A 21,607-nucleotide genomic window follows, 5' to 3' on the forward strand; every position below is an offset into this window, starting at 1 on the left:
CAATAATTGCCAAAAACAGTCGTTTTAACGACTATTTGTCCGGATATTATGCTCATATCACTAAAGATATGTCTCAAGCATCTCGGATCTATGATCGTGATGCTCTTTTCAACATCAGAGAGTCGATGGAAGATTATAACCGCGACCGTTACCAACGTCCGGTGAATATGTTTCCGGCTCCGCTTCTCATCGACTCGGACTCTGTGGAATATCGTTTGATCTCTCGGGTACCGGGCGATTTCCACAAGGGATCGAGTCGGGCTGGAGTACAGGTCAGGATGAGACGCGCAGTCGCGATCGCTCGGAACAACTCTGACGTCATCGAACGTCATCGATGTTTGATCGACATTCCTCTCACTGTGTGTGATGACACATCAGCGCTGCCGTCTGTCCAGACCTCAACGAAAGGTGGTAAGATTTTTTCTTTTCCTCTCTTTAATTCGACTTTTACAACCGAGTTGAACTTCAGAGACAGCTGGTACCCACGTGACCGCTGTTCGCTTCAAAAGATCCCGCTCTGCGCGCCTATCAGTGACGCGGCGTCGTCAGTGACGTCATCGGTGCTGAATGTGGGACTTCTTAATGTTCGCTCCATTACTAATAAATCCTTTATTCTTAATGATCTTTTCACAAGAGTTAATTTGGATTTATTATGTCTTTCTGAGACTTGGCAGAGAGAGGAAGAGTTTATTCATCTGAACAAACTCTGTCCAGTAGGGAGCGCTGTCCTGGGGAAGCCTCGCCTCTCTGGTCGTGGGGGAGGTCTTGCTACTGTTTTTAGGGAGAGTTGTTCTTGCAAAGTGATTCAGACACAGGAATTCACTTCTTTTGAGTCTCAGATGATCTTGGTTGGTTCTACAAGACCTTTCTATTGTGTGTCAATCTACCGTCCGCCTGGTCCTGCGGCGGTGTTCTTGAAAGACTTTAGTGACTTCTTATCTTCCATTATTCAGATGGAATCTGTTCTTATTCTTGGAGACTTTAATCTTCATGTTGATGACGTCACATCTTGTTCTGCTAAAGAACTTTTAACTTTAACTGAAGCCTTTAATTTTGAGCAACATGTTTCTGAACTCACTCATCAAAAAGGCCACATTTTAGACTTAGTTTTTACTCTTGGCCTGAACATTTCTAATGTATCTGTACATGATGTCCATCTGAGTGATCATTCTCTTGTCTTGTTCAACCTGGACTTCATCCCTGAACCTAAGCCTTTGAAAGTTAGGTCTCAGAGGCGTGTCATCTCAGCCGATACTGCAGACAGTTTTTCTGCTATGTTTGACCGTCTTTCCTTTGATGACTGTCCAGATGTGGACAGTTTGATTCACTGTTACACTGATCATTGTATTGAAATACTGGATCAAGTGGCACCTGTTAAATCGAACTTGAAAATTCAGAAAAAACGGTGCCCTTGGGCAAATGAAGATCTCCTGAGTCTGAAGAGACTTTGTCGAAAGTCTGAGCGTCTCTGGAAGTCTACTAAACTTGAGGTGCACAGACTTCACCTCAGGGATCTGTTGACTTCTTACAATGAGATGGTAGAAACTGCTAGATCTGATTACATCAGAAAACTGGTAGCAGCAAATAGGAAAAACCCCAAAGTTTTGTTTGACACGATTAATTCTCTCGTGTCTCCTGCTCCTCAAATCACGCCGGTCTTCTGTGAAGCTGACAGCAATGCATTGTTGAGATTTTTCATTGACAAAATTAAATTGATCAAAGAGAAAATCTCTCCCCCTTTGTTGGGAACCCCTACTGTCTCTGAGCCCATCTCCTCCTCTTGGTCATCCTTCACTGCTGTATCTTTGGGTGATATTTCAGCACTAGTGAACAAGATGAAACCCTCCTCTTGCTCAGATGACGTCCTTCCTTGTAGGCTTTTTATCAAAGTATTTGATGCAATTGGCCCCTGGGTTACCAATATGGTGAACCTCTCCCTTTCCACGGGTTTTTCCCAATGCATTTAAACATGCCATTGTGGAGCCTCTGCTCAAAAAACCAGGCTTAGACCCAACTGACCTCAGTAATTTCAGGCCTATTTCTAAGCTCCCTTTCTTGTCCAAGATCTTGGAGAAGGTGGTGTCCGAGCAGCTGTCTTTGTTCCTGGATCAGAGCGACATCCATGAGAAGTTTCAGTCTGGCTTCCGTAAACATCACTCTACGGAGACAGCTTTATTGAAAGTGTCCAGTGACATCATGATGTCGGCTGACTCTGGTAAATTCACTGTTCTGGTTCTCTTGGATCTGTCGTCAGCCTTTGACACAGTTGATCACCAGATCCTGCTGAGAAGACTAAGGGATGAAGTGGGACTGTCTGGGTCTGTGTTAGACTGGTTCTCATCTTACCTTTCTGGGCGCAGTTTTAGTGTATCTGCCAATCAAATGAGGTCTGAATCGGCAGATCTGTTGTGTGGAGTCCCTCAAGGTTCTGTTCTGGGTCCTTTATTGTTTTTGCTGTACTTGATTCCCCTTGGTAAAATCATTCAGAGATTTCCAGATGTTTCTTATCACATTTTTGCTGATGACATCCAGCTCTACTGCTCTTTTGATCCATCTGAGCCCCAAAGGCTGAACAGCTTAGTCAATTGTTTGCTAGAAATCAAACAATGGCTGAGTGAAAACACTTTACAGCTTAATGTGGACAAAACTGAAACTCTGGTGATTGCTCCTGATGATAAGATTCCAGGGTTGAGTCAGTACTTGGGTGACTTAGGTCAGTCTGTCAAACTGAGCCTGAGAAACCTGGGTGTTGTATTTGATAAAGACATGTCTCTTGTTCAACACTGCAGAAAACTGACCAGAAACTGTTTCCTTCAACTGAGAAAAATCTCTAAACTTAGGAAAATGTTGTCACAACATGATCTGGAGCTTGTAATCCATGCGTTTGTTTCTTCTCGTCTGGACTATTGTAACAGTTTGTTTTCATGTCTTAACAAGAAGGATGTGTCTCGTCTGCAGTTGATTCAGAACTCTGCAGCGAGAATTCTGACTCGCTCAAGTAGGAGAACTCACATTTCTCCGATCCTTAATACTCTTCACTGGCTTCCAGTTTCTTTCAGGATCAACTTTAAAATTCTGGTTCTTACTTTCAGAGCTATTCATGGTCAGGCTCCTCCTTACATCACTGATCTGATCCAGCCTTACACCCCAGCTCGGTCTCTGAGGTCTGTGGATCAGAATCTACTTATGGTTCCACGCACACGGCTCAGGACCAGAGGAGAGAAATCTTTTCAGGCTGTTGCTCCTAAGCTTTGGAACAATCTTCCTCTCTCTTTGCGCTTGATGGAGTCTACTGACTCCTTTAAGAAACATCTTAAGACGTTTCTATTTGTTCAGGCTTTTCCTTGAATTTCTCGAACTCCTGTGTTGTTCTCGGTGTTGTCTTGATCTTTGAAGTATGTACTGTTTTGAGTATTGTTTTGTTTGTTAAAGCGCTTTGTGACCCTGGTCTCGAAAAGCGCTATATAAATAAATATTACTTACTTACTTACTTACTTACAACAGTCTGAGGTGAAATTTACCTTGCCATAACACTCATCTTCAATATATATTTTGAAGACGAAATTCTATATACCTCCAATTAAATACAAAACAAACAAGTTTTGATATCAAATTAAAAATGGTGGTCTCCAAAATTTATTCTCCAATATTTTACTTTAAACAGATGTGCAAATTTTGTCTGAATTCAAGGGCTGAGTTGAGACGTCAGCTCAAGTCCAACCCTCACCACATGCTACAACCTGCAGGGGAACCCAAACCACCGCCCAATAGACAGATTCAGCCCACATTTTGCCCTGCCACCTGAAGAAATACAAGAGATGCATTTTTTTTTAAATACAGTGCTTGCCAAAAATTCAGGACCAGCTTTTTAGGAGGTAAATTATTTTTTCAGTAGCTAAATAAAGCTAAATTCAAGATGTTTTTTGTGGTTATATTTTACACCTTCCTACATTTTTTGGCGTCTAGTTGGGAAGATTTCAGAATTATCGGGACTAAAAATGTTTTTTCTTCAAATAATTCTCAGGATTCATTTGGACTGACAGGTCTGCACCATACGTGCCAACTCTTCACCATGAGGTGAACCAAACGTGGCCACAAGTCAGATGGCATAACTAAACATTTGACCCACACATACAACAGTCCATCCCCACAACCGAAAGCGTGTAAAGTGTCCAACCCCTTTCAAGAGTCTTGTGTGCATCCAGGTATTGTACTGCAGTGTAGCTTGTCTGTTACAGGATGGTAAAGGTTAATGTCTGTCGTCTTTGAGGTCACAAAACTAATATTAACATGAATATTATACCCAGAGGTGGAAATATATATTTCCGTCATAGATTAACCCATAACTCTCTGCAATAGTTAAAACTAACAATAATTATTTTAGTTATTCTTCTATATTTAAACATGGGTTGTGTCCTGTCAATCGTCCATTCTGACTGTATATTTGATGAAGGTAGACACATTTCTCTCTTACCTGTGAATCAACCTCCAAAGTGAAGTTGGTGTTCATATCACCCAGTTCCATCTTGTTGTAGAGCAGCACTGGGTTACTGCGGTCCTCTGGAGTATCGGTTGCCTAAACAGTTAAGATGGAATTGTGTTGAGAAAAAACTGCAGGCCACATCCAGTGAAGAGGCATGTGGAGTCTATTGTGGAAATTTCAGAGCTGCTATTACTGTAGCAGTGTATGATATTACTGTACACAATGTTTGCCTGACAATACCTGTTCAACCAGAGGTCTTAAACTCCAGCCTGGGGGCCAATTCAGCCACAGAGATTTTGCAGATGGGGAGGGGAGTGTTTGAAAGTGAATATATGTTGAATGTGAATATAAAGTCTGAAGGCCTGTTCACAAATTGTTACAACATTAAAAAATAAATAAAGAAAAACCTTTTAATGTACTATATGAATAAGACTGAGGACAATTGTAAATTGTGTCTTTAGTGCTGCAACAGTTCCCTAAGTGCTTTTGTCTGAGCTAGTTACTGTAAACCACTAATTCTATCAGAATGGAGCCACTAGCATTTAAGTCGATATCCGACTGCACTCCAGGCATTAGATGCACACATAGAAAAGACAGTTTAAGGCAACAAACAGGGGAAGGTTTGTCAGACCTGGTATAGAAACATAATCTTGTGGTAGGAATGAAATTATAATTTTGGCTGAAGAACAAAACACCTGGGAAGACTTGGACATTATCAGACACTGATGAAGTCAATAAACACCAGAAGGTACTAAGCAATCAAAGGCTGCTTACATTGGCAATGTCTCTCTCCAGATTCATCAATCTTGTCACCTCCTCTCTGATCTGGGTCTCGTTGATGGACAGCTTTCGGTCACTTCTGATCATTTTTGCCAGGTCAGTCATGAACTGTACGTAGGAGCGACAAGCCTGAAAGATACATGAAAGATATTATCTTTTAGGATTACGAAGAAATCAGTGCACAGACGCATATACTGTAGCTAATCTATCCCTGAAGCATAATTACAGAGAAATAATGATAAGCCGTCATGTACAATCATCGTTTTAAACGTTACTCATGCCTGATAAGAGTTGATTTGTTTTGTAGCAACAGAGAACACATTTCAACCATTCAGTGGAACCTCCCGGGGACAACAAATCCAAATAGAAATACTTACGTAGCTTACGCACTGTTCCTTGTACACATTTCTCTATGAAGTCCTGTGTGTTTGTGTGCATTTATGAGTGTGTGTTTATGCTCACTTCTTCATAAGGTCCACTGCAGGTGTAGTAATCTCTAGACAAAAGGCCCAGGCTGATCTGCTGGTCAAACTGAAAAAAAAAGAAAACAAAAAAAGTATTGATTCAAGCCAAACAAGATCCTGAGTACATAGAAGCATGGTGTCCCTGCAAAAAGTTAAAGCACATTTTATCTGGCACATAAGAAACCTGCATATAGCAAAAATTCTCAAGTAACTTTGGAGTAAAGCCCTGTTCGCACAGGATTAGTTTTACTTGGGGACATTTGGTGATCTGTTAATTACAGTACATTTGTACGGGATTTCTGTTAAAAAAACGTCTGCTTTACTGACATTACCTCGAGAAACAGATCTAAAAAGGCTCACAATTACTGAAAGATAAAGGTAGAAAATATGCTCCAAGATGGAAAAGTGCGCAATTCCAATAATAAACACCATGATGCAGATTTGCACTGGGCTAGTATTATCACCCGACGCATGTGTTAGGTGAAATACAATAGGTAATTTGCAGCAGAATTATTACATTACAAATCACAGACATGGCGCATTCGCACGGGATTAATCATCATTCTCAATTATTTCAAATCGCCTTTATTCCACAGGTTATACTCATCCTGTGTGAATCGGGCTTATGACAAACAGATTTTTGCAAATATTCCCTCGTGTTGATCGGAGTATAAATGCACCACCACCCAACTAAGTGCTATTTTAAGTATGCAGCCTGGTAGGATAGTCTTTCAGATTTGTTTTTTATCGAGATAACAATGGTGTGAAACCCAAGCGTGTTGCATTCCATTGAGAAAACAAGACAGGAAGAAATTGATAAAACTCTCCAAGGAGAGTCTGTTGTAGTATGAAGATAATCTGGGGAATGGATTATTCTTTATATTTGTTTTCCTATTCCTATTCGATTTTTCTACAAAAATGTCTTGTCTGTTTATTTAATGGAATCTTAACCTTTGTGTTATCTCAGGGTCAAGGTGACTTAAAGGCCTGAAAACAAATGTGTGTGTTGCCTCTGTATCAAAGTGGTTTTCGGGCCTTCGGGTCAACTTGACCCTGAGAATATACACTAATAACACCACCTAGACTTTTTGTATATATCTGAAAATAGAGAAAAATCCCCAGTTAAAAAAAAGATTCCAATATGGACGTAAATATTTTTTGGATGGCATGAAAGTATAACATCTTTAAATGAAATGTATACTTTATGTTGTTGTCCTTTGTAGGGTGTAACAAGATTTCACATAACACCTGGGTCACAATAAAAAAAAAGTATAATATTAATAGGAATTGATGCATCAGGTAGAAAGGTATGTGTCTTAAACTTGATGGTTAAAAAATAATTTACACATATACAATCATTTTGTATTTGTTTTATTTAAATGTAAATGTAATAGTTTAGTATTATTAATAATAGTATACTCAAAGATTTATTAAAAGTTCATCGAAAGAGGTGCAAAAAATAGTCTAAAAATATAGAATCAGTCATATGGTGTGTGAAACAGTACTGAGAAGGGAAAGTGTTTTTCACACTTGCACACCTACATGAATGATGTGTGACTTTGAATCCCTGTCATCAACTCCAACGAAGAAGTTCACCAGAAGATGGGTTCCGTATTTCTCATTCAACTTGGCAATAACGTCCTCCAGCCTCCATGTTTTACCTGGAGAAAACAGCATACATTTAACAACTTGTGTTACATTCTTGAGTGGGATCTAATGGATATTATAATTGACCGTAATTGTTCTCCCAGTCGTCCACAGCTATGGGCCACTCAAATATTTCAGGCAGCATCTCAAGCAATGGTGAACCTCCTCTCCGCTCAATCAAACCTCAAATGAAGAAATGACAAAAAGAATGAAGTTTAAAAGAGGCGAGACCATTAGAACAGACCACCTGGGATTATTAAGAAAGTCAACATAAAGAGGAAATAGGTAAAAAAAAAGTTGAGCATTTCCCTTTACACATATAGATTTTGACATTAATCAAAAATGAAAGCAAATTAAAAGAGTTTATCAACAGGCTTCAACATATACCAATTTTCTACATTTGTTAGAGCCAGGTTTAGCAAGTCGGTTCTGCAGATAACTTCTAGTCTCTTCCTGATAGATCACAGTATGAGCACCTGGTTCATGTAGCCAAAAGCTCAATAGTCACTGGAGTGGTATGTGAGTTTGATGCTGCAACCAAGATCAGGATTCTAAATTATGAAAATCCTGTCCAAGTGGAAGAATCAAGTATATTAAGGTCTTAAGGGCGACCAAGCCTCCTCCATCAAGTGGCCTTGACTTTGGAACAGTCTGCTGGAGGTGTTAAGAGTCTGTGCTTTTATTTAAATCTCTTTTAAAAACACACTTTCAGGGATTGGCTTCCATGTGATTCCTACTTTTAACTTACTTTATCCGGATTTATTTCAGTTTAATGTCTTGAATGTTATTATATTGTGCGTTTTTAATACCTCACATAGTTTTCTTGGTTTTTATCATGTTAATGATTTGTGCTGTTCTTAAAAGTATTGTGTCATGTTTAACTGAATCATGTTTGTTTTTTATTCTGCTCTTAGCAAAGCACTTTCAGTCTGAAGCTATATAAATAAAGATTTCATATTATTTAAATATTATTAGTGTACATGAGTGAGGGAAGGATTTAGCACTCAATCCACTTATGGATATGTGCTGCATAGTCAGTCATGGGGTTGTTGTGACAGTATGCAACAAAGCTACCACAAGAAGCCATTGTATTTGATATGAGGATGTAACTGAGCTCTAAATACAGATATTAATACTGTTATCAGTCTATCAGTTTATAGTTCTGCCCTCACTTTTGGTCGCACACTTTGGGTGAAAGAGTTAGTGAGTGTTCATCTAAAAGGGGTCTTTATATATAATATATCTCTGCCATCAAAAAGTATTATTAAATATTAAATATATTGAAAGGTTGAATTCATTATATTTAACTTTAGCTGTTTTCATTTGAACCTGCAGTTAATTGAGGTGATGTTGTTTCACAGGATCTGTCTGAGGAACTGTGAATCTCGTGGAGAACACTTAAAACGATCAGAATTTTTTTCATTTTGTGCGTTATATTATATATAAAACAAGCCATAACACATGCAATTTATTAGCTGCTAAAAACATTCCAAATACATCTACCATGTTGTCATAATAAATAAAGATAATCAGTTTGGCGAATTAGAAATGTAATAATAAGTTTGCAAACTATTTAATTTCAACTCATTTTCTTGCAAACTGAGGCTGACCATGGATCTGAGCAGTAAATATGTTTAACACCTTCAAACCTGTTGGAAAGTTCACAAGTTTTCATACTCCTCATTATTGATACATATGAACGTTTACGTATAAAACTACGCCCGCACGCTTCAGACTAAATTTATTTTAGGAGCTCATTCTGAAGATGAAGTTGTTTTCTGTATTTGTTTTGCATTTTTAACTGTTCAGGGTCTGAAGGGTCGGCAGGGATTTCTATCGCTTTAATGAGAAGGAGAGATTTAGCAATAGAGGACTGATGACAACCAACTATTGTTCTGGTTCAAAATAAGTCCCCACAAGGGTTTCTAGTTTGCCTCTTAGTGGTTGTTTGTTTAATTCTCTATGTGAGAATGTTAGAAGGTTGTACTGGGATCAATATGAGATCCTCTAAGATACGTGTATACACCAAAATAGTTATTTTCCTATGTTACTTGCTACTAACATTGGTCCTCTGAAGCTGTGGTCCCCAATATTCTTTTCACCATTGACCGATCATCAGATTAAAAACACGCAAATTAAAAATAGCATGACTAGAAAAAGGTAACTGAATCAGTTTTTTTATGTGAGTAAACTTGACAAAAGTTACAGGCTAAAATGATGTCTGTCTTTCTACAAAATAAAACCCCTTTCACATAGGAATGAAAAAATGGATTGTAATTCGCTATAAAAAAATGTTGCTACTTCCTATTTAATAATTGTTGAATAATCCTAAACCAGGTTTTGTAGATGTTAAAAAAAATCTGCATTCATTTATAAATCAAAAGTCAACCCCCACTGCTGGAATTTCCCTTGTCAATTGACATGGGTGATTTGATATTTAGTTTTTTTGGTAATATCTAATAAATTGCCTTCATTTAAATGCTAATGGGATTTTAAGGAGTAAAATTAAAGTGTTCCAGTAAAAGAAACAAATTCAAATGTGTCTTTAAAAAACAGAACATTTGCAGAGCATCTTCAGACACTTACACCTTTTCACTTCAATAGTTTTTCAGAGCCCTTTCAGGACATAAATAAAAAAAATTACCACTCAAAATACATCTGAATCTCAGATGTCAAAGCTGTACCACTGAGAGAAAGTCTGTCCTTTTATCACAGGTTATTCAGTTGTTATTTCTCTATATAGAATTACGTAGCACATCGTTCAGCAGACCATTATCACTTACGCAAGCTTAGTGGAAAGTACAAGTTATAGAAGCAAGGGGAAAAAATCAGTCAGGAGGGGGGACCAGAGGGCAACTGGTATGCTGAGTAAGGAAGACTCACTGTTGCTTTCAGAATTCCATTTTTCTCTTTCCATTATTGGAATATTATATTGAATTTTTGAAATACATGAATCTGTTGAGGCACTTTCAGGAGGCGATGTGGTGATCAGGAATATAAATATATTGATTTTTTTTTTTTTAATCAACCTTTTTAGTTAATCCACTATTTTATTTTACTTTTGTATTTATCACACATTCACTCAAGAGGCAAAGGAGCACAGGGAGACCATTCCTGCTTTTGCTCACTGTTATAAGTAACTTTTTTATAACATCTACGATGGACTTTTACCACAGTCAAAAGTGGACCTTTATGAATGCGCATAGTGGCTTCTGTGGGAAAAACAAGAAACAAGAAGCCTTGGAGATAAGGACAAAACTGCTGAAAACAAGGACTCACTTTCATTTATGCAGGACTTGTAGAGAGTCTTGGCCTTTGTGAGAGCAGCAGCTTCCTCGTCCACTTGTTTTTCAAGAACTCCTGAAGTAAAGCAGATAATAAAGTGTGAAGGTGAATAACAGAGATAAAACGGGCAGGATGAAGGAGCGAAGCTTGCCATTTCAGACATTGAAGTGGGAGAGGGATCCGTATTTAACAACCTCAGGTACAGTGCAGAATTTTTCATTTTTGTGTAGTGGAAATCAAATCCAGCTGTTCAGATGGAATTAAAAACTTTAATAAGACTATCTCAGTGGCTGTGTTGTAAATAACATTCAGAACACAAGACTAAAGCGAAAACAAATCTGCTACCTGGAAAAATCCTAATTTGTCTAATAAAATAAAAAAGCTTAGGAACATCTTTCACTTGTGAGAATAGCGCCTTGGTGCTTCCGTCAGCGAACATCAGATCAAGATCAACATTTTTGATGATATATTCCGAAAGCTACAACAGTGACTTTAATATCAAATGTTTTCATTATGAGTCACCAGCAGAACAAACATTGAAATCATTTAGGTGTGTCTATTTAAATCCATATTTTGGTCAAATGAAATGATCCCTCGCCTGGTTCACTTACTTTGATATATTGGACTTTGCGGTTTAATAAAATTGGAGATTTAACCCGATTCAGGAATTCGCCATTTGTTTTAGTTTTTTGGCTTCGCATTTCCTTCACAGCAATGAAAGCAAACATAAATTAAGTAGTTTGACAAGTAGAAGCCAATGTTTGCCTTCCCCATTCTGACATCGCAAAATATAACCACCTTAAAAATGATTAGACCAGCCTTGTTTTCTTCAGAAAAGAATCATACAATCAAGTAGTAACTAATGTGACAAACAGACAGGAAATAAATTATAGAATGCCAAAAAGCAACAATTCCATTTAAGTTTACTGCAGAACAATTAAAAGACTGCAGCAAGCAATCACAAATCTGATAAAAGTGTGTGTTAGTTTTTCATGCACTCTTGTACTTATAAAAAAAAGAACTAAATGGGTCATATTTAGTCTTGCACAACCTTTATATATTCATTGTTTTAATTCCCTTCTAAACCTTCGTACGTGAATTAGGATTAGAGGAGGGGAAGCTGAATGGAACAGAATGTCAGGAAATTAGAGATTAACCGAACAAACAATAGTTGCTGTGTAAATGGAGTGTGAATGAAGTGATTGTAACCTAATAACCTAATAGCATTAACACATATCCTTTTTCGTGAATTCCATTCATTGTAAACCTCATTCATCACTTTCTTAAGTTACAAAATAGCAGTGAAAATATATCTGTTGATAATAAACAGTGTCAGTTTCATCTGTAGAACTAGTTGTATTTTTAAACATGCGTATTGAACAAAGTCAGAGTAATTGAATCAAATGAGGTAATCATAATAATACACCAACAATGATAAAAACAACTTGCACATAAACAAAACCCAACCGACTGTTGTAAATCAAACTTCAGCATGGATACTTGATTTCCTCCTGCCGACCAGAAATGCTGTGATTGCTCCTGTAGTACTCCGCAAAGACTGCAATGATGATTATCACCCTCCGTTGACCCAGAAAAACAATCCCACTTGAATACCAACCTCATTCAGAAGGCGAGTGCATGTCATTTAAAGAAGGAAATCTGGCTTGTAAGATGCACAGAAGATAAACAATTTTTTTCTGCAACATTGGTTCCTCAAGACAATTTTAATCTGAAATGATGGTTATAAGGTTAGGTTAGGTTAGGTTAGGTAGAACTTTATTGATCCCTCAGGAGGTCTCCTTCAGGAAATTGTTTTTTTCCAATTAGCCACAGCAAATACAGCAATTTTTCATAAAAAATAAATCAAAATAAAATAAGAACAATAACAAAGAGAAATAAAGAGAAAGAACAAGATGATACAGTCTAAGTCTAAAGATAAGGGAAAGACCATAGATCAAAGAAAAATAACAAAGACAAAGGATACAAAGACTAACATAGAACAGAACATCCTGATACTTTTACTCCACTCCTGCCCCCAAACTCAGAATTGTACAATCTAATAGCACGAGGAATGAATGAGTCCTTGAGTCTATTCGTTTTGCATCTGGGAAAGAGCATTCGTGCACTCATTCTGCTTCTCTGCTCACTGATGACAGTGCTGAGAGGATGACTGTCATCATCCATGATGGACAGTAGTTTGTCCAGTGACTGATGTGTAGTAATAAGTAATAAGTCACCACTAATGAAAAAATAACGACTTTCATGACTGAGAATTTTCAAGAATAGTGTCAGAAGGAAAAACTCTTTACTTACTTCAGTGTTGAGCTGCACTTTATGTCCTCACCTTTTTATTAAATATATGTATTTTTATTTTCAGGGTTGTGTACCACAAACAATACACACAACCAGTCAATTTAGAAAATGCAATAGTGTTATCAGGAGTGCACCATAAACTCAGATGTAAACAGCCACCCCAGGCCTGCATGGGGTGATACAAAAACAGTGGCGTTAAAGAGAAACTGTGGTTCGACTTAAAAAGCTTAGAAACTATGACATGAACATTCCTGAGGAAGTCGACAAAGAGGAGCAGTTGGTACATGAAACAATGATTGGCAAATCGACAAAGACAACAGATATAACCTTGGAATTTGTGGGAATTGTGTTCGTTTAAGTGACCATCTGACCTGTCCAGTCATTTTTGAAGGTTAATATTTAGCATCTCAGTGGTTAATTTTAATAAACTGACCACAAATTGTACTTCTCATCTTCTTTCCTTTTTTTGGATTCCTGATTATTGTTGACATTTTCTTTTTAGAAATTCTGACTTTAGTGTTTATGTTTCTTTTTGGAATCCACCTGTTCCTCAAAGAGATGCTCAGAGTGCACCAATCAACTGGCAAATAATTGCTATGCAGTATATAAGCATTTCAATTTTTAGAATGGAAAAAAGAATTGGTCAAATCACAGAAATATATGTTAATGTGGTTTCAGTTGGATCAACTATTTCAGACAAAAATGTTTTCTATAAAACTAATCCCCTTCTTTCCTCGTTTCACTTTTCTAGTCAACTTTCTGAGAGGTTCAAAACATATTTGTCTTCAATCCCTATGAGCCTATGGGCTGCCGTCGGCTGGTTGACAAGCAGTTTCACCTCTAGTATTTTCTAGTAAGAGTCAGAGTTAAAAAAAAAAATACAATAGAACTCTGCTAGATCTCCACAGTTGCACATTTTTCAAACTAGGAGATTTACAGTAAACTGGACTGACAGTAAAATATGTTTCTATGTACTACATGTTGTGGTGCAATATTAACAGGGTTGCACCGATACTTCCACCAACACATTAAATTATAAATGAAGTTAAATGTTGAGATGTGAAGCATGAAAGACAGTAAATTATTCTCACACTGAAGATTATTTTTGCTTACACCAGTGGAGCAAGGCTAGTATCAAGGGAATATGTAAAAGGTTGTAATGTTTGCATGCAAATTAAATTGAAGGAATATTAAACTACATCTTGAATAAAGCATTAGTGAGACATTGTTTAGCACACTTTCTGAAACAACCACCTTGAACAGCTCTAGTCAACATTAAATATGAATGATTATGCAGCAAGTCATTCATTCATTCATTCATTTTCTGAACCACTCAATCTATTATGGGGGGATATTGGGCAGCTAGAGCCTATGCCAGCCTCTTTGGGCAAGAGTTTTTTTTACCCCCATTTAAGGGCACTGCAATAACTTCTAATGATATAATAATATAAAACAACACACATGTTTTTAATGCATATCCAATTTAGTATCACTAAGAGATGAATGTAAATGAAATGAATACAAAAACGTGATAACAAAGAAAATGTGTTACCTGTCACAGATCAAATAATTGTACTGTTTCATAGTTCCAGTTAAATCAAGTTACCTATCAGTACAGGCAAAAAACGATGTTCTGTCAGGAGCAGAAATAAGTCAAACTTTGTTTTATTGCTTTCATTAGCTTAGGGAATGGGATCACCCCCCCACCTCCCTATTTCTCCTGCTCCTCAGACGGTGCCTGTCACTTCCACTTATTTTACCCTTTCATATTTCTAATCCTCCCATTTTCTCATTACCATGTGTGCACTATTTTTGTGCTCATTTAATCTTAATGAAGTCCTGAGATGGAGACCCTTCACAGGGTGCTTCCTGCAAAAGGGCACTGATCATGTGTGTGATTGGCTTACAGACTGCCTGGTGCTAATGTTTAACCACAGCATAGGCTTATCTTCTACCTCAGTCTGAGAGGCACACATACACACTCACAAAGAATTTGTATCAGAATGGATTTGCCGCCACCAGATGTTTGTTTGAGACATCAACAGGAACCAAAAGCCTCTGTTCCTTTTCAGAATCACAATTCCAGATTTATTCCATGTAAAACTGTCTTTTATTCCACTAACACCATCAAAGGCACCTTTTCTAACCCGACTAACGTACTGTTCCTTGGCTGCTTTTTGTAGAGCAATATTTTCCATATGTCAAGTGTTTAGGACTACGTTTTTCCTCTTAAATATATTTTAAAATTGAAACATTAGTTATTTCCACTTCACATTATATTATTCTAGGGTACCATTGTTAAGAAATTCTAGAACAACTACATTTGTTTGGTATAATACAAGATGGAAATAGATAGACATTATGGTTTTCCAAAACTGCTTGCTATGACATTGGGTTGCGAATTATTATCTTTTCTGTCTGTAAGTCACATAATACACACAGAAGTTACTACTACGGCATAACCATTTTTTGAAGCAAACACTTACCGACCACCCAGTAACGGCAACTTTGATATTAAAATTACAGGTTTGATATTTAATTGCAAAATTGAAATTTAGATTTTAATTTTCAAAAAAATTGTGTATTTTTGTATGTTACATGGTTGGTTCATTTCACCCATGAATAATTGCAAAACAAGAAGTTTACCATTCAGTTAAATGTTTCTGTACAATAAGCTACAGTTGTAAAATAAATAATTTAGCACTTTGCCTATTCGTTGTGTCCTACAGGGTGCTAATAATTAACATTATGGACCTAAAGTACAACAAATCAAATGTGGAAATTGAGTGTGGAAACTTGCCTGCTTGAGACCTTGGATCTCACTAGTGTTATAGGAATGTCATTTTGGTACAGGGTCTATTTAATAGCCAGAACATGTAAACTGTACGTGGTGGTGTCCACACAAACACCCACATTCAGATTTAGTAAATTCACATGATTGTTTTCATTGTTTGTCACTCTGGTACGATGATGACTCTAATGACTCCAGTGACTGAGAATTTTAATAATAATATTAAAATGCCATCTCAAGTTATTTAAACATTAACAGGAGTGAAAAGTAAAAAAAAATGATCTTTCAAAGGTTCATTCCAAATATCTAAATGAGTCATGGAAGAGAGATTATTTTGACAGACATCGTAAGCTCATACTCTTTCCTGTTATTCATTCTTGCTGGTGAAAGAAATGTCCCATCTGTATTATCTTGGCCAAAATGGTCATGCATTAAAAGGTATCTTGTTTTATTTGGCCACAAGCTCAGATCACGTATCTGTATATGATATGTTGTGAGACACGTTGTGTTTTGATGTTGTGTAGTGAGGTTTGGAAATGTTAAATGTTAGGACATTTTTTTCAACAGAGTACCTCAGAAGGAAAAATGTACAGATTTTGACACATTTCCCTTTCGTCGATTTAATAGCAGTATTTCTGACGGACATGTTTTGGACATCACTGAGTCACTCTTGAGCTCTACAAGAAACCTCTGCTCAGGAGTTTTATTTGGATTGTTTTCCTTCTGAGTACAATATAGTCAAATCTCTATTGCAATTATTGTGAACTTCTTTACCCAAACTCTATCCTTTTGTCACATCAAAAGTGTTCAAGATCTTTTTTTGTGACCCTGCAGTCACTTTTCTTACAGACAGATTTGATTTCACTAAATTGAGAAAATATTTAACGTATGAACCATTACTGCATTAAACCCAGGTGATAAGCGCAACTTTCCCTTCTGAGCTGCTCTAAGACACGGATCTTGTGAGCATGAATTATTCGCAGACATTAACAATGGTTAAACTGTCAACAACCGACGACTTTCATTGTTGCTTTTGGAAAACGCTAACCAGCCACTTTTTCACTTATTTGTCACTTGACTTTGACCATTTTTATTACATTTTTGAAAAAAACGTCTTTAAAACTTCTAAAATCTAAATCTAAAATGTCAATATTTAATACCTACTCGGCCACATTACTGATTTCTACATCACTGCAGTCACAATAGCAGGCAGCCTCACAACTTATCATTTATGGCCCTTTAGAGTGGACGAGAGCAATGTTAGGTATTTACAAGCAACCACAAATCAAAACATTTATCCCCCCCCCCCTTCCCCACCCAAACGCACACACATAAACACACACACACACATACACGGCCTGGAGTGCAGCAGTATCCAGGTGTTTCCAGGCCTCTGCAGCTGTTAACAGGAAAACTATCTGTCCATCAGCAGGCGGTGTGATTTCAGGAAAGCGGCAGTGGCTAGTCTCAGGATCAGAGGTCACATGTTTATGTCACATCCTGAACGTCTGTCCTCAGCTTTCACACTTGCTACAAAAATGTTACCAGTTTGACAGCAGAGGGTGACGTCCATACATAAACTCTCTTTTGATGTGCACAATAGCTTGTGTGTTATGTATGAGAAACTCCAAATACTTAAGCCGTCTAAATGAAAGAGTATAACAATGGCAGGTGTTGTGATATCAATACAAGTCAATTCACTTAATATGAAGAAATTCCAAGACTGTGCTCTCGCTGAGCAGTGTTTATTTTGCTTTTCCCCCTGTGTGTGGGTCTTATTAGCATTAATACAGCCAACAGGTTGAGAGGAGAGGAACAATACCCAAGGGATTTGACCCTATTTAAATAAAAGAAGCACATTATTACTGTGAATTACTTCCATGGTAGGGGTTTTGTGGAGATTCTGTGATTTCTCTAACTCTGACCTAAATAATTGTGTCAAAGTATCAAATCATAAGAGAGCTTTCTCAAAACACAATACCGTTTAAATTACAATTTATAAGTGAAGAACAAAACAGGTCTCTGTAAATCACAATGAGCAAACTTAGTGAGGAAAAATTTCAGTGAAGACACCAATTGTTTGATATATATTTTTGGACCAAATAGAAGATTTTATGCTTTTGGGAAAAGACTTTGATCCATGTCTTGGTCTGTAATGTGAAGCCCCCCCAGATAAACATTTACAACCACATCACAAGCAATCCCTTGCAAGTCATAGGAAATAAAAGTGTTTATTCATTAACCCTCAAGATTTTGTTTGCCTCCTGACGAATAATTAACACACAGAGATTGAAGACGAAATAAAAGGAACAACCATTATTTTTTTACAAGGAGGAGCTTTGAATTTTACGAGGGGGCTGCAAATTATCAGTCCACGAGACAGCTTGCACTTTAAACTTCAACTATTCTCAGCTTCTATGGATCAATGTCTCCCTCTGCACTGTAACTTGCTCCTGTGGGGCAACTAAACTGTCTTTATTAGAGTGCAGACAGGTGAATACATTGTGAATCTACAGTCCATGAGTTTGGTTTTTGAGAAAGTTTTCTCAAGTATAGGATTTATCAACCCACTGCTGATAACTGGACATCTTCCATTGGAAAATTGACCTCACCTAAAAGTCCCCTTTGTTTGAGAGTCATGAGCTTATTTTTCATGCCTACAGGACCAGTTCTTTGGGAACAACTTTGTGGCAACTCTGGTTGTGAGTGGACCTAGATCCTTTGTATGTTATCCCTAAACTCAGGTCAGTTTCCACCATGCTGGTTTCTTTCAAAATGACCAATCCATCCTCATTATCCATCCAAATTAAACACTGAAGAATAAACACCGGTAGCGGTTATTTTCAAGTGTTTTTTACGACTCTTTAAATGAAAATTGCATTGTCCCCCATTCCAAAATATGTGTAATTAGATGCAAAATACATACAATATTCATAAAACAACGCTCCTGCATTTCAAGATCACATTGTATATAGAGAATACACAATATTTGTCTTACTTCACATACATGTCAGATACGAGTACAATTCCATATCACACCAGACATTTTTTCCATAATCTAGAATTGCTAATGTAGCATTGAAATCTACAGACGTTGTGTGATATATTGTTTTAGAAGTAAGCTTTCTTGAAATGTGCTGGTAATGACTGAAGAAAAACTTAGAGATAACTAAGAAGCCCATTTGGTATAACAGTGTTGTGAAAACAATTTTAATTTAATTTTAATAGCTGCTGGTATCTGATAGAACCATGTTTTCTTTCTTTCTTTCTTCTTGGAAGTTTCCTGTTTTTCAATATTTTAACAACACACAGTCTACAAAATGCAGAAGCACAAAGACAGACAGGTATCTATTCAAGTAAATTTCCATGATTAAAGACTGTGTGGAAAGTTGTGGGTGCACGTGGAGGCGTCTGACCTTTGAGGATGACCTCCAGTTCATCACGAAGTATATTGAAGGTGCTGTATCTGGAAGAGGTCTCAGGGATGATGTTCCTTTTCAGCCAGCCTCCACAGGCATAATGGTAGAAGTTATCACAGGGATCCACACTGGCATCCATGTTGTCAATGAGACGTGAAGCTTCGTGGGTAGTACAGACAGAACAGGTGAGAATAAAGTCGGCTCAAGCAAAGACAGCCCATTCTGTGATTCAAAAGTTAAAAATATCCCTATATTTTATAGGATATACGTTTCCTCACAATTAAGAAAAACTGAGCATGGTGGGAGTGCCTACAAAAAATCTCAAAGTAAATGTTTGTCAGCTCCATAGAGTACCCATTAATCTTTGAAATTGCACAGGAGGAAATTGTATAACCTGTCAAACTACAAGTGCAGCATTTTTTTGAGTAATAGAAATGAGCTTACTGATAAATATACTCCAAAAGTAAGTAAGTAGGTAAAGCACACCCAGATGTGTGATTTTTTCCCCAACATTTAAACTGTGTTACTATTAAAAGTAGATTTGATTAGGATATATGATAGTTTTCATCGTCCCAAATTTATTTAATTTTGAATATGAGGTTTGGGGATTGTTCCTACCAATGACATAAGCTTGCCAGGAACATTAAGTCAAAGCACCAAAGGTGATGGAAGATTCTTCCTTCTATTGTTGTTCTGTATTATTTTAATATCAAATTTCTAGTCATATTTAAGACAAGAACATGCAGGAAATACCAAGGAGATACTGTTTCTGGTTTCGGTGTGTCAAAAGGACAAGTCAACAGAACTTTTTCACGTTCTGATAACATTCACTTTCTACATTATTCTACTTTCTAGAATACGATAAGAGGAAGTGAAGAATGCTACTTTAATGCGAATACATTGTGGGGATTCAACTGAATTATCAACCCCCTGGTTGTAAAGTGAGCTTCATTGAGCAGAATGGCTCATAATTCCCTACGTTGGAATAAATAAAATACCTGCAAAGGTGATTAAGTCTTTTTTTCAAAGTTATTAAAAAACCTTGACTGAACCAAGAATTTCCCTTTTATAGTGCATGTAACTTTTTTTCCAACCGAACAAAAGCTTTCTATTCATATTTCAGTTAAATTGTAATGCCACAGTGAAAATATTTCAAGTAGTCCAAGAGCTGGCAGCTATTTTGCGACTGGGACGTGAGTAAATAAGAACATTTGATCTTCACATTGCCTGCGGGTGAAGTTGGGACATGCTTTTTGGCTGGCAGTGAAGGAGCTCCAATATTTGTAATCTTTAAGCTATTAATATGTTAATTCAGCTCAGTTGGCTTCAATCATCACGTGCAATTGGATATTTGAAATTGGAGAACGAATTAGGAGTAAATGAATTAGCCTTTTCACTCTTTGGTTTTGTCGCAATTGTCATTTTCCACTGTGATCTGTCAGAATTAGAAAAAGTGAAGAAAGTAAAAAAAAGCTACTTACCTGATTGTGTGCAGTCGGCTGTGGTGCAGATTTCATCTACAAAACAACAGAAAAAGTATTACAGGGGATATTTTGGCAGATATGAGCGGTTCATTTCTTTCAACTCACAGTTTTTGCTAACAATAAAAATGATCATCATGAGTTGTGTGAAATTGTATCATTGCTTAGTGTAGTAAGGTGACATACCTAAGTCTCTGAGTTACTCATTAATGAAACAGTGTGTCCTTTCAACACAAATATTCAACAATGTATGCCACTCAAACCTCTGAAACCATGGAGAGTCATGTATGTATGACATGTATGTCTGTGTTGAATACATTAATGTCTCCCTGGCTTGTTAGATAGATGAGTAGGTGGCTTCTGAGGATGTCATTTTCATTGAGATGTTTGCTTATAACTGAGGGAAGACAGTAGAGACTAATTAAAGAATGGGGAGTGAAATAGCATCTTGACAAGTGGCGAGGCTATGAAAAGAATTCTTCATTCTGGTTCAGTGATTGCACTTTTGGACGAGCGCCACAGCGTCAGTCTGTTTCTTGCCTGAAGAAAACATGAGGTGCTCTCTGTGTCAACACTTCCAGTTACACACATTTGAACTTTCAGTTTAATCATTTCATTTTCTATGGGTGAAGTTGTTGGTATCCTTTTAACATTTCCGTCATCATCCATGATCTTAAAATTGAGAAGAAAAATAAGTAAAATGGTGGAAATGATAAAGACCAGATCCACAGGAGAGCATTGTGCAACATGAAAATGCTTTGCCAAAATGCATGGGATGAAGATTCAGAAGGCGTTTCAGGGTAAAACACCCGCTCTGTGTTATAGCTTCATGCACCATATTGAAGCACAAGATTGTTGGCTGTCCTCTCTTTGTTGGCGAGGAATCATCACAATAGCGTAAAATATGACAACTGTTCAGGCTTCTTCATGAAGAAGAAATAGTA

At 37.2% G+C, this 21,607-nt stretch overlaps 1 protein-coding gene across 2 annotated transcripts in view; it reads right to left on the reverse strand.

Moving 5' to 3' along the window:
* Positions 1–21,607, reverse strand: part of LOC148076097 (neprilysin-like) — a 41,118-nt gene that overhangs the window by 14,372 nt on the left and 5,139 nt on the right. For both annotated transcript variants that reach the window (XM_087794974.1, XM_087794975.1), the window contains exons 3-10: positions 20,664–20,699; positions 19,180–19,341; positions 10,654–10,734; positions 7,462–7,557; positions 7,270–7,388; positions 5,726–5,794; positions 5,258–5,392; positions 4,475–4,576 (exon numbers count right to left, since the gene is read on the reverse strand). In XM_087794974.1, the coding sequence (XP_087651100.1) occupies positions 4,475–4,576; positions 5,258–5,392; positions 5,726–5,794; positions 7,270–7,388; positions 7,462–7,557; positions 10,654–10,734; positions 19,180–19,341; positions 20,664–20,699 (800 nt within the window). The remainder of the gene's footprint in view (positions 1–4,474; positions 4,577–5,257; positions 5,393–5,725; positions 5,795–7,269; positions 7,389–7,461; positions 7,558–10,653; positions 10,735–19,179; positions 19,342–20,663; positions 20,700–21,607) is intronic.

This window comes from Callionymus lyra, chromosome 7 (genome assembly GCF_982586985.1).
Source record: "Callionymus lyra chromosome 7, fCalLyr1.hap1.1, whole genome shotgun sequence".
NCBI lineage: Eukaryota > Metazoa > Chordata > Actinopteri > Syngnathiformes > Callionymidae > Callionymus > Callionymus lyra.